Source organism: Pongo abelii, chromosome 11 (genome assembly GCF_028885655.2).
Source record: "Pongo abelii isolate AG06213 chromosome 11, NHGRI_mPonAbe1-v2.0_pri, whole genome shotgun sequence".
NCBI lineage: Eukaryota > Metazoa > Chordata > Mammalia > Primates > Hominidae > Pongo > Pongo abelii.
This window is the reverse complement of record NC_071996.2, coordinates 32,474,125-32,487,882: the sequence shown is the minus strand read 5'-3', so window position 1 is coordinate 32,487,882 and position 13,758 is coordinate 32,474,125. Positions and strand designations below refer to the sequence as shown.

At 37.4% G+C, this 13,758-nt stretch overlaps 1 protein-coding gene across 1 annotated transcript in view; it reads left to right on the top strand.

Annotated features, from left to right (window-relative positions):
- Window positions 1–13,758, top strand: part of DPP10 (dipeptidyl peptidase like 10) — a 703,534-nt gene that overhangs the window by 576,050 nt on the left and 113,726 nt on the right. The window contains exon 9 of the mRNA XM_024243704.3: window positions 9,411–9,565. Within this exon, the coding sequence (XP_024099472.1) occupies window positions 9,411–9,565 (155 nt within the window). The remainder of the gene's footprint in view (window positions 1–9,410; window positions 9,566–13,758) is intronic.

Here is a 13,758-nt window from a genome sequence, read left to right as displayed (position 1 = left end):
ATCCCAAATTAAGATGACGTGGGTCTCTGTCCTATTGAAAAGGCTTCATACATTTATAAGGAAATTTTAAGGAGAAAAATTAGGGACCATTTCCTGACAAATATGGTAATTTTCTTAACTAAAGAATAAAAATCTGTGTATTTGGTCTGAGAGTAAACTGTTTGTAGGGGTTGTGGAGAGCAGAACAAATGGGTAATACAAACTTTTGTGATGATGTTGTAGGTCTGACACATTCCAAAGGGGAAAGGAAAAATTATAGTTTTTGCCATACTTTGGGCTCCTATGTTGCAGATAACTAGGAAATGCTGTACGTGTATGTGATTTAATCATCACAATGTTTGTGCATCTAATCATTTACTAAGAAACTAAGACATGTCCAGTGCTGTGGCTCATGCCAGCAATCCTAGCACTTTGAGGGGGCGAGGTGGGCAGATCACTTGAGCCCAGGAGTTCAAGACCAGCCTGGGAAATATGACAAAATCCTGTCTCTACTAAAAATACAAAAAAGGCCAGGCGTGGTGGCTCATGCCTGTAATCCCAGAATTTTGGGAGGCCAAGGCAGGCAGATCATGAGGTCAGGAGATTGAGACCATCCTGGCCAACATGGTGAAACCCCGTCTCTACTAAAAATACAAAAATTAGCTGGGCGTGGTGGTGCGTACCTGTAATCCCAGATACTCGGGAGGCTGAGGCAGGAAAATCTCTTGAACCAGGGAGTCGGAGGTTGCAGAACCGAGATCATGCCACTGCACTCCAGCCTGGCAACAGAGCGAGACTCTGTCTCAAAACAACAACAACAACAACAACAACAAAAATTAACTGGGTGGGGTGGTGGTGTAGCGCATTGCCTGTGTTCTACCCTACTCTGAAAGCTGAGGTGGGAGGATCCCCTAAGCCAGGAAGTTGAGGCTGCAGTGAGCCAAGATCATGCCACTGCACTCCAGCCTGGGCAACAGAAGCGAGACCCTGTCTCAAAAGAAAAAATTTAAAAAAGAAACCAAGACTCAGAGAGGATCAGTGATTTAGACGTGGCCTCAGAGCTAATGAGTGGGAGAGCCAACATTTGAATGTGTGTCTTTTGTTCCTAAAGCCAGGGCTTAGTCACTAGTCTACTCTACTTGTTATAAGGGGATGTCCTTCACTGTTCCCCAAGACGCAGCACACATTTTGAGACCTAAATTGTCAGATTTCAGTGATCTGTTTCCTCAGCCAAAGACTCATCCTACTGTCCTTGGACTTACTCTAATCCTCACTGCATTTCCAGGAGGAACCCTACCCATGACATCAATGTTAAGGTTTGGCAGAGGGATGTAAGCTATTCAGATGTTTTTGATTTTCCCTCACTATTTTGACTGCTATCCCCAACCTCTGCTTCAAGAGTTCCACATGCACCTTACCCTCCCACTATCACTTTGCTTGTAATGTGCCAGGAGCTCCCAAGCTCCAGACCTTTTTTTCCCCTTTAATGCACTCACTGAAACACAATGATATTCCCTAGGGAATGCATATAATTTCAACATTATGTGTGTGATACTCTGGTGTGGAGATTTCCTTTTTGTTACTTTACAGGAGTCAATTACAATCTAAATTAGCATGTATGGGAGACACAGAAAGTAACAAGTAACATTTCAACTTCTTTAAAATTGAAATTTACCTTTTGTAAATGTCATAGAAAAAAAGATGAGAGAAAGAGTGACATAAAAGACAATAAAATGTTTTCACAGTAAGCTTTAAGGGCATGTCTTAATCTTTTAAGACCAGGCCAATCTGTAAGAGTGGCTGCTGCTCCCAACTAGTCACTAAATAGAGTCCTTAAAAGTGTCAGTTTCAAGAATCTTTGTCTCTACTTTTAGTATTGTTTAGTTCCTAAAGAAAGTAAAGCAATATAAAATGTAATGCATTTTAAACAGTGAAGTCAGAAAAATAAGAAAATGCTCAAAACAGAAGATTATTTAAAATATAATTCGCACAAAACACGTATAATGTTATTCACATAAATTGCTGTATTTAACCTAGCAATGTTAATACGATATCGGATCAAAGTTTTACTTTAAAAACTTTTAAAATGTTACTAAAAAGAAAGTTTACAGTTACCCACTTCACAGCTTTGAAAATTTCCATAAAGCATTTAATCTATTAAATAGGAAAAAAATGACTCACTTTCAATTATTTAAGCATATAGAATAATGGAACTAACATGCTTAAGTGATTTACAGATATATTTTAGAACCTTGTATATTTAAGGGATTATTCCTTAAAGTTTAATGCAACAGCTGTGGAGCAAATATATCTGCCAGGCATTATCTAAGAGCAATACAATGAGAAATACGGGTTTCCATGTCTCGGGTATTTCCAACTTAGTGTAGTGATAAACAATAAACAACTATTGTATTGGGAACCATTTGGAGCATAGTAAATATAAATATAAATGGGATTTATTTCACATGCTAAATAGAATTATAAGTAGAACTAAGTCTGATAGGATGGAGGAATGTCAGGTGCTTCATAGAAGACGTGGGCCTTGTGTTGGTATTCAAGAATGACAATAATGAAAAGGTGAGGAAAAATTCACGAGATAAGCAATATTCTTATCAGCAGATTCTGATTGTTACACTTTTTTTGTTGAAATAAAACAGGGAAAAATGCCTATTTTCACATTCATGTTTGTTTCACATTAATGTTTCACATTAATGTCTTTTGGCGACATGAAATTGCATTCATTTCATCATTGATTCAACAAATATTTATTGAGCACTTACTCAGTGTCATCTATGGGGCTGCAGCATGGGAGTCACAAGAAGGCAGGGTTATCAGTAGTGCTGAGTCTCCAGAGGTCAAACAAGGGAAGGATTCCAAAGCTTTTGTTGGATTTGCTCATAGATCATTGATGGCCTTGACAGGAGTAAAATCAGTTAATTGGTGGGGCCAAATCCAAGACTGCAGTGGATGGACATGTAAATGGGGAGTGAGAAAGTTATGAATACAGACTATTCTTTCAAGGAATTTGACAGTGAAATGCAGAAAATTTAAAAAAAAAATCAACCACAGGCCTGCAGAGCTGCAAGTAGCATCCTCAGGAAATCCTACTGGTCTTAACTGACAAACTAAAAATGGAAAAAATCAGTTTGCTTTTTACAATAACACATTAATCTAAACACAATGGTTGTATCTCAGTATTGTGGAAGTGCTTTGTGTTGTGGCTATGTTTTTAAGTGTCTGTGATATAAAACCACATGTGCTGAAAAATCCATCTGCTCTGCAGTGAGATTTTCTAAATCAGAGTAATAAAAACGATGAAGAGCCAAACCTACACTAAATTGCAATGAAATGCCATTTGTAAAAATAAATTCTTTGTAAACAATATGATATAATTAACATTGGAAGTTCCAATCCATGAGTAAATGTGCCCATTAGTTGCAGTTAAAGAAGCTTGTGCCTTATCCAGGATGACTGTTAAGCAAATGCATATTAAAGATTCTTTTATTTACCTCCTTCCCATTCCAGGTAGCTTTATTTTTCCATCTGAAGAAAATCACAAGGCTCTCTATATGATTATTTTGGTACATTAGCATTTTTATGGGGAAGAACATTAATCATATGTCACTCTAAAATAAATGAGTAGGCGATGCCTCATTTCTCTTGAAAAGCATACTCAAATTTGGGTCAGGTTTATTCTTGGGAAGTACTGGACACACATACTTCAGCACCTATGACAGAACCTGTTTCTTAGAAATCTAGAGTATTGATTTTAGCCAGTGGGGTATCTTTGTATCTTCAAATCTCATAGAACTTAGAGTCTGTGGTGGGGCCGGGCATGGTGGCTGACACCTGTAATTCCAGCACTGGGAGGCCGAGGTGGGCAGATCAACTGAAGTCTGGAGTTCGAGACCAGCCTCGCCAACGTGATAAAACCCTGTCTCTAATAAAAATACAAAAATTAGCTGGGCCTGGTGGTGAGCACCTGTAGTCCCAGCTACTTGAGAGGCTGAGGCAGGAAAATCACTTGAACCCTGGAGGCAGAGGTTGCAGTGAGCCGATATCATGCCATTGCACTCCAGCCTGGGCAACACAGTGAGACTCTGTCTCTAAAAAAAAAAAAAAAAAAGAACTTAGAGTTTACACTCAATTAGCCCTTAGCATGCATATATATACACACACACGTATATGTATATTTTTTTCTCAATGTGTCATATGTATAACTCATGTCTCCTTAACCAAATTGTAAGTTAGTTGTATAAATCAGTGTCAATATCACAACTGAAGAAAGCTGGCACATTCAAAAGGGAATAATTCAAGGAGTTTAAGCTATGAAAGGGCCCCTTATCATGAACAAGGTAAATGCCACAAACCATGGCTTGTAATGGTTTAGCCATTAACAGCCAAAGGGGGAAGAGGACACAGCAGTCACCTGAAACTAGGAGAGAATGCTATACAATTTTTACAGAAATAGAAGCAGTGGCTTTTGGTTGGGTGAAGCCAAACTCACATAATTTAGACTCATGGGAGATAAGAAAATAAATTCCATGCACTCACTTCCTCCCTTCATTTGATTTGCCGGGGTTACATAGTGGTCATACCCAAGAAAAAGTCAAAGAACATAAGAATATTCTTATTATTCAAATTAAAAGCTAGTGTCCCAGGAAAAGAAGTACATAAAATCTAATCTGCTATTGTTTAATTGCAGGATGGTATTAGTCCTGTTATATATCTGAAATTTGTAAACATAGCCACCACTTGTATTTTTCATAGAAGATTGTGGAGAAATGCCCCCATTAATATTAGTAATAATAATAAAAGCTTATTATGTGATCTTAGTTGGTAATTACAGTTGCCTTCTTCAAATGTTCATTCCTTTTACTTTTACTTTCTGTCAGCATGCTAGAGAGGTTATTTAACAGGTGGGTCAGGCCAAAATTTCATTCCCGCCAAATCTTACTCCTTTCCATCCTGTTCTATTTTTTTTTTTCTTTGACAGAGTCTTGCTCTGTTGCCCAAGCTGGAGTGCAGTGGCACGATCCCGGCTCACTGCAACCTCCAGCTCCCGGGTTCAAGAGATTCTCCTGCCTCAGCCACCCACCACACCCAGCTAATTTTTGTTTTTTTTTTTTTTTATTTTTTAGTAGAGATGTGGTTTCGCTATGTTGGCCAGGCTGGTCTCTAACTCCTGACTTCAGGTGATCCACCCACCTTGGCCTCCCAAAGTGCTGTGATTACAGGCGTGAGCCACTGCACTTGGCCCCATCCTTTTGTTAATTGTGTTGTTACAATTTCAGTTTTCCATCAACCAGTACTATTGGGCAAAAATGTGTTTGCGACTCTCCTGAGTTCCAAATGTATTTCTCCTTGCCCTCCTTTGCATAGCACATATATATCTTTTTAATTTTATTATTATTAAACTTTAAGTTTTAGGGTACAGGTGCACAACATGCAGGCTTGTTACATACGTATACATGTGCCATGTTAGTGTGCTGTACCCATTAACTCGTCATTTAGCATTAGGTATATCTTCTAATGCTATCCCTCCCCCCTCCCCCCACCCCACAACTGTCCCCGGTGTGTGATGTTCCCTTTTCTGTGTCCATGTGTTCTCAGTGTTCAATTCCCACCTATGAGTGAGAACATGCAGTTAGCAAACATATTTTTATTTCTGGCAGATGAGGTCCATCATCAGACCCAGCTTAGTAAATGTTTTGTCTTTTTTTTGGGGGGGTTGCATAATCAGCCCACAATGGTGGGGAGAAAATTTCAGTTTCCAATTCAGAGGAATAGAATTATGACTATATTCCTGGTGGATACCCTCGTCCTTTAGGCAATGGACTTCTAAGTTCGACAACTTCAATATTATGGGAATGAGAAGCAAATTGTGTTCTGTGGGTTATTGGTGTGATAATAAAAGATAATACTACTACTTCTACCCCTTAGAGCCTAGATCTGTACCTCATGGCTATACAGGTGGGACACACTGCATGTTAAAGGATGAAATCCGGGCTTCAAGGTTATTGCTAAACAAATAGTGCCAAAACTGAGGTAGAGCAGACTATTTTACTCCTCTATCAATCCAGGTACATATAGCTACTGGGGAACATGATGAAATTAGTAAATACCACCACTGAGCCCATGGTGCTTTTTTGCCACAAAATATTTCCTTTTTTGAGATAATGTAACGTGGATTATTATGGTAATGGATAAATGTTTCTGTAAAGAGTAGTGCTGAACAGATCCGTTGGCAGCAAAAGCAAATCCACACCCAGAATATGTGTGTATTTCTGTGATGACAAAATGCTACACTGTCTTGATGGAAAGGTTTTCATATAATTCATGTGCCTTCCTCATTACATTATCTCAAAAAAGGAAATATTTTGTGGCAAGAAATTCACATGCCATCAGCTCTTCCCCTGAGAAGTGATCCTATGTCAAAGGCTCAGTGATGGCCACTACCATTGGCAGGTAATGGTGGGAGCCAGAGGCTGACGGACATGTACTTGGCAGTCATCTTGTCCTAAATTTTTCCCCTTTCTGGTAAGTCAATTCACTTGTTTTTCCTAAACCTCCTTGTCACTAGTTTTCTAATTTTATTTTTGCCACATCCCTGATAGGTGGACCCTTATTAGTTACTGTGCGTGAATCAGGACATTTCCATGCCTAAAACTAAGTCTCCTTCCATGAAAAACGGACAACTAAGTATTCTGTTCAAAATCTTACCAAATGGGAAGTTTTCTCTTTATTATTGTCTTTCAGTGCCACTCCTGAGTCAGATTCTAGTACGGAGCCTACTCAATTCCAGCTTGTTGTTGTACATCCTGCAGACCTGCCATACACCAGGCCTGCGTTTATTTCTCCCTCGCCAACTTGTGTTAGAAAACATGCTTTGTGGCACAGATGTGAGATGAGGAGAGGAGATGAAGCAGAGAAGGCAATACAATGGGCAATCACGTTTGTTTTCTGGCTCAATTTCACTTTTATTTTATAGTAGAATGGTGTGTGTGTGTTCAGTTCTATGGTCAGTGGATCAGATAGCAATCAGTTAATGATGGGCAGTTTGGGTTGCATACTCACTTGGTATCCCATGATGAGGCTAAATGTTTCTACTGGAGCCCTGGAAAGAGCTGCTCTTGAAATAGATAATATTTTTCAATACAAGCGACAATGATCTTTTTTCAAATCTTGTAAAGCCTGTCCTATGATTGTCATATGGAGAGTCCCAAAGGCTCCACACAGCATCTCTATTTGCCATGGGCACTGACATTGCCATTGGATCTGCCGGAGTCAGAAGGTTCAGGACATAGAGGAGGTTGCAACATGGCCTAGACCAGTTGCAGGGCCCCCTGGTACACCGATTCTACTCAGAACTAGCAGCTTTACAGCTTGCCTGGGATACAGAACAGAGAACATATGTCAATGAGGCTTATGTTGTTTTCAAAGTCCAAAGAATTCAATTCGTCTTTACTTTTGCATAAGTACAATTGTAACAATTTTTGTCTCACTTTAGAAGAGATATCCCAGTGTATCCCAAACTACTAAATTTCTAGAAACATCCCTGGTGTTGCACACTTTTAAATTTTAAAGAAATTTGTCTCCCATTCTCTACCTCTATGCAGAGGAGGTCTAGTTCCCTAGGATAGAGGTTGCCTCTGTCAGCAAGAAGATTTGTCAGAATTTTGATGTTCAATATCTTCAGCCATAAAATTAACCACATACAGCAGCATTCAACCATAATGTGTTATTTATAAGACTGGCCCAGAAATCATAACTATACTGTATGCTTTTGTCCAAACATTCTTATCCTGTGTGTTAGGGTCCCAATCCATCTTTATGAATATCTTTGTTTTACCTTAAAAGAACAAATGGAGTTGAGCCTCTAATATGTATTGCAGCCCTGTACCCATTCCTATGTTCTCTTGGACTGTGGCCATAGTTTCCCTGAAACTACAGAAGAGACAGACTCTTCCAAAGATACCATCATGACCTTTTGTTCTGCTTGGGCATTCCTAATTTCACAATCATTGTTTCAAGCTCTCTTTTTTTCCTGTGTACTATCTCTGGGGTGACAGAAGAACCATGGGAACTTGTTTCCTAATCTTTACAATCATCATTGTTGTAGCAAGTAAGTGCTACAACACTGACTTGCTATAACTAGAGATGCTGTGTGGCGCTTTTGCCACTCTCCATATGACAATCATAGGACAGGCATTACAAGATTTTTAAAAAGACCATTGTCACTTGTATTGAAAAATATAACCTATTTCAACAAGCACTTGTTCTCCCAATGCCTTTTCCCTCTCCCTGTATTTTATTCCATGTCACCACCACTGATGATTGATTACTCACAATTCCATCTCTTGCTATGGATTGTCTATGCTCCAATTCCCACCTGAGAAGGTGATAAATTCCATTTGTACGTATAGATAGAGAGATGACAAACGTAGTCTCAAAATCTAATTTTGAGGGTCTCTTCTGAGTCTGTTGCTAGTATTAACTTCTGTATCTGTCAGAGTCCCAAGTGTTGGCACATTCAACAAGATGCTTTGAAGATAATTTATTTACAAAGTGAACATTTTATTATCTTTTTATTTACAAGGAGAACATTTGCTAAGGTTAAGGGGTAGGAAAACCACAAAGGAAAGTGATATAAACTAAGCTAGTAGCAGCCAAGTTGTTTGCACTCCTATGACCATGAAGATGAGCCATTACTAGACACAGAAGGAGAAATTTGTGTAGAGGTTGCTGCAGTGACAGAAGTAGTGACATCATTTAAAGTTCACAGCCAGCCTGAGGTAACATTGTAGGATAGAACCAAGAGGATAAATAACCTGACTTTACTCTCCTTTTTATAATCTTCTGCCAAAGGGAAGCCAGAGGACATGGGGGCCATTTTGATGTCGTTCATATGGGTTAGCTTTCTGGACCAGAAAGTGGGAATCAAAAAAGTGGATAGTGGATCTTGAATTAAATGAAAAATACCCAGTATACTTCTTATTCCATTTTCTTAGAGCTTAAAATAGTTTGATGAATCTAGTGGGCCCTCAATTTGGTTGATGATGATAGAATACAAATATGATTGCATGCAAATATGAATGAATCATGACATGGATATGGTTTTAGGCCACATCTCACTCTTCAATCAGTGTTCTCATTCTGATTACTCCAGTAGTGCTTTCATCTGTTCTGTCTACATTGCTGAAAATCCATGAAATCCTGACTTAGGTGCTTCATTGTTTCCTTCCTCTACAGCTGCTCTTCCTGTAATTAAAAGGGTAACTCAGAATTAGAGAATTTTCGGGGAAGTTAATAAAATTCAATACACAGTCTAGAAAATGTAGGTGTACAATGGAGATTTCAAGGACAGATGTTTGTGGGTCACTGAGCCCACATCTCTACAGTTGGTGTCAAATAACACTCATTTATTCTAGAGGAACTCCTGCATTCTCACATCGCCCACTGGTGGTCACCGGATGGAGAAAGACTCGCCTTCCTGATGATAAATGACTCTTTGGTACCCACCATGGTTATCCCTCGGTTTACTGGAGCATTGTATCCCAAAGGAAAGCAGTATCCATATCCTAAGGTAAGTAACATGGAAGTACTATTTTGTTCCTTCTCTCTCTGCACTAGTGACTTGACGGATGGTATTCTTGGTTCTTGAACAAATTGTCTTTGGAGGAAAACAGAAGTTTTCCTTACTTGTCAGACTCATCACTTTCGAGCTCCCAGTAGTCTATACACAGTGCTTGGGTAGAGAGAGGTAGAGATGATTTGAAAGTGTGTGAACTTTCACTTTTGTTGCATTTCTTTCCTATTGATGCTCACTTTTATTTTTTCACACCTTACAGTTGAAAGGGGAGAGAGAAGCAATTAGGGGTGTACTGAGGCCAGGGCAGTGTTTTGTCCAAGGCCTATTCCATAATAGGTGTTACAAAGGAGGGGAAAGTGCCATGGTCAAATATATTGGAAGTTCTTAAAAAAAAAATCTAGCTTCTTTCAGATGATTTCTTAGAGCACTTAATGTGCTATATGTTAATGTATATGATAAATCTTCTATAAAAAATAGACTATGCATAAAGAATCTCCAGTCTGAAATACATTAAGTATAAAGAATCTCAATAAAGAAAGGACCAAGTGTAAAAAATCACCCATAAAGAATAGACTAAGCATAAAGCATGTATTAGTATTACTATCAATATCAGCATTAGCTTGGCAGAGCATACTCTAGAACACACTACATAAAATGCTGGTATGGAGTCATAGCCATGGGTAGGTAAGACAGATGGAATTTTTCATCAGGTGAAGAAATATGGCAATATGTTCCAGAGAGCAAAACTATTTTCAAGTGTTGGGCAAGGCCTCTATAAGAGGGTTGCAAAAACATCTGGATTGTACTGTTTTTTCCTCTGTATGCCACCTTTAATTACTTGAGATCTCTTTTAAACATGTATTTTTTCCCAATGTTTATATAACAAAGAAGAAGGCTCATGTGTAAGGCCCCCAGTATATTAATCATGTAAAGATGTCTTATAGGAAACTTGTAGAATTTCTCTTCTCAAACACCTTCTAATTAAGTAAGAGAGGATGTTGATCTCATTTAGAAGCCATTTTTAAGCCATTTCTTTAGCGAGTCGTACTTTGTTTTTTTCAAGCACAATAGGTTTTCTACCATTTAATTCATGCACTACATTAGTTAGACAAACTCCTGGGTAGATTCCCATCGCCCTCATTACTCTAGCCCTGTCAGGGTGGGGGTGAGGTCAATCACACTTTCCTTCTGTTCCCACCAGCCACCATATTCATTTTATCCAAAGGCAAGAAAAGGAGGCTTGAATATGGAGGATCAGAGATAAAATGAGCATATTCCTCAGTGAGATTTCTCATCCACCTTCCTTCCACAGGTTGTAGTATTCAATGCAAGATTATGAAGAATATGATTCCATGATTTTAAAATGTAACTTACAGGGTCTTCTCTGGACATAGATTAGAAAGCAGATATGCTCGGTGCTTTTTAGGAGAACACAATGATTTAACTTCACAAAAAAATAATACGAAGAGTTTTTTTTTATGGTATTGGGTTTTTAAATTTTATTTCATTATTATTATACTTTAAGTTTTAGGGTACGTGTGCACAATGTGCAGGTTAGTTACATATGTATACATGTGCCATGCTGGTGTGCTGCATAAAAGATTTTTATTGTACTCAAAGAAAAGAACTTCTGCTTTCTCCAATTATAGATTTAGCTTTTTTTTTTTTTTTTTTTTTTGACATGACAGTTTGGACCTATACAACATACCAGCACTATTTTTTCCCCCAGAGAAAACCTGAAAAGTTGCCCCAAATATATTAATTCTCACTTTGTTTGATTTATGATAATAAATGTTCACCTGACAATTTAAATGTGAAATGGAGAACTAGTGACATACTGTGAAAGGCACATTCAACTGTTCAGTGCACTGCACAAAGGAATAAAATAATATCCAGCTCCTCGGTGCACCGCACAAAGGGAATACAATCACATCTGATTGCTCAACACACTCACAAAGAAAATTCACTCAGTTCTGTGGAAGGCACAACTGTTTGTAACTGATTTCCCAAAAGAAATGGGATTTTTTAATTCACATAGTAAAACCATATGCATTAGCTGCATGCTCAAATTGCCTTCTTAGTTCTAGACTCATGGTGCTTGAACTTGGCCATGCCTAGGCCTCATAATTTTGACTAGATTGAGACAAACAAATGAACCAATGGAAGCATTTGAGGAAATTAAATTATGTCAGCAATAATTCAGAAGATACTGGATATGAACCTAGATACTTTATCATTTGATAATGTCTTCTAATAAATTAATATTGCTTAATAGTAAAGATAGGCATAACATAATAATCTTTGTTTATTAATTGTAGAAATCACATGTGCTAATGATAAACTTTATGTTTTCAGGGAGACTTTCCACTTGTTTGTTTTTTTCTCATTTGGTCTTTATCACAATTGTCTCAATTTTACAAATGAGCAAATAGATTCTAAAAGGCTTAGTGCTTTTATACAAGTCACAGTTATTTTAAGAACAGAGAAAAAACTCAAATCTATTGATTTCATCCCTCTCTATAAAACTACCACAGGTCAACAATTTGTATTTCCAAAAACACAGCTGGAATCCAAACATCTCCTTGTCAAGTTAACACATATATATGGAGCTCTGTTTGCTCCATTTACTCCTAATGACTTAGCTACATATGGGTGCCATTCTTAGCCTCACACCTGTCATTTTATATATATGCAAATAATATATATAACTATATATGATAACTACCATTAATATTTTTTAGAAGTGAAAAAAAATTCCTCTAATAGGCAAAGCCAAAAGAAAGAATTTCCAGTCCTCAGGTGATTTTTAGTAGGAAGACCTGCTCACCTACCCAGGTACTTAAGACGATAGGACTGTAAGAAAATAATCTGTTTTGGTCCTTGTTCTTAAAACAAATTTCAGTATCATTTTGGGTATGTTACTTCAATTTTCAAATTTTTTGTTATCTACTCTGGTTTCAAGAAATGTTTTGTTAGATTTTGCTGTAACAAATGTATTGTTTCAATTCACTCTTATGCAATAAACTTTCAAAAAGTGCTACTTTGGAAATTGAAACAACACCTAGAGTTTATACTAAATTGTGCCCTAAATTAAACTAGATTAAAATGAGTATAGCAAATACCTAATGTGGTCAGATTTACTAACGAAATACAGTAAACAAATATATTTGTATTTTACTTAATTCAGCATGATTCAGAACTCATAAAATACCCTATCATTAGCAATTCAGCACAAAAGAGATGCACGGTTCTATCCCAGTAACCTCAGGTTAATCTTTTTAATTAAAACATTATCTTGTTTAATGACAATCTAGTTGCCAGTAAAATAAGGTTAATTGTTATTGAGGCTTGTGTTTCAGAATAATGGAGGGGAGAAATTTGTGGATTTGCAGTCTTCACGGCAAATGTAACTGTAAAAAGCAAATAGATAAAAACCCTCTAATCTGCAAACTCTTGAAATGATTCAAATATTAAAATTTACAAATGAACTTGTGATGTGTGCTTAATTTCAAAACTCCATGGAAAGATACAAATCTGCGATTTTAGAATGCTGGACTGTTGAATTTTGGAGGCAGCCTAATGCTTAGTTGAGATGTTCACATTTTGTCTGAAAACTGGCCACATGTGTGCACAACTTTTACTTTGTGATAAGCTTATAGCGCTGCTGACATAAAGAAAACTGACTTAAAGATGATAACTGATATGTCTTTAACAAAGTATGCCATAAAACTGTGCATCATTGGTAAGAATTCACAGAAAGATCTAATTTAATTTAATTTTCCATTTGCTTTAATCAGTGTATCGAATGATAAAAAATGGAAGCACAGCTTTTCACTAACTAGAAGATTTAATGTCTTAACAATAATTATCATTTTAATTCACTACCATATGCTATTTTAGGCACTTTATATAAATCTTTTTATTAGTTTATGAGATATTCTTATCTACAGACAGGAAACCTTCAACTCAAAATTTCTGATTTGTGACATATTCTCAAAGAAGTGTTTGTCTCATTTTTGACAAAATAAGACAAATAAAATGATACTTGAGAATCTTTAGCATGTGCTCATAGCCATGCCAAGCAAATAACAGAGTGAACATTTGGACTCAGGTTTCACGGACTTACACATTAAGCTAAGCCTGTTCTCAAAATGTGGTCCTTTCACCAGCATCATAGGGTATCAGCT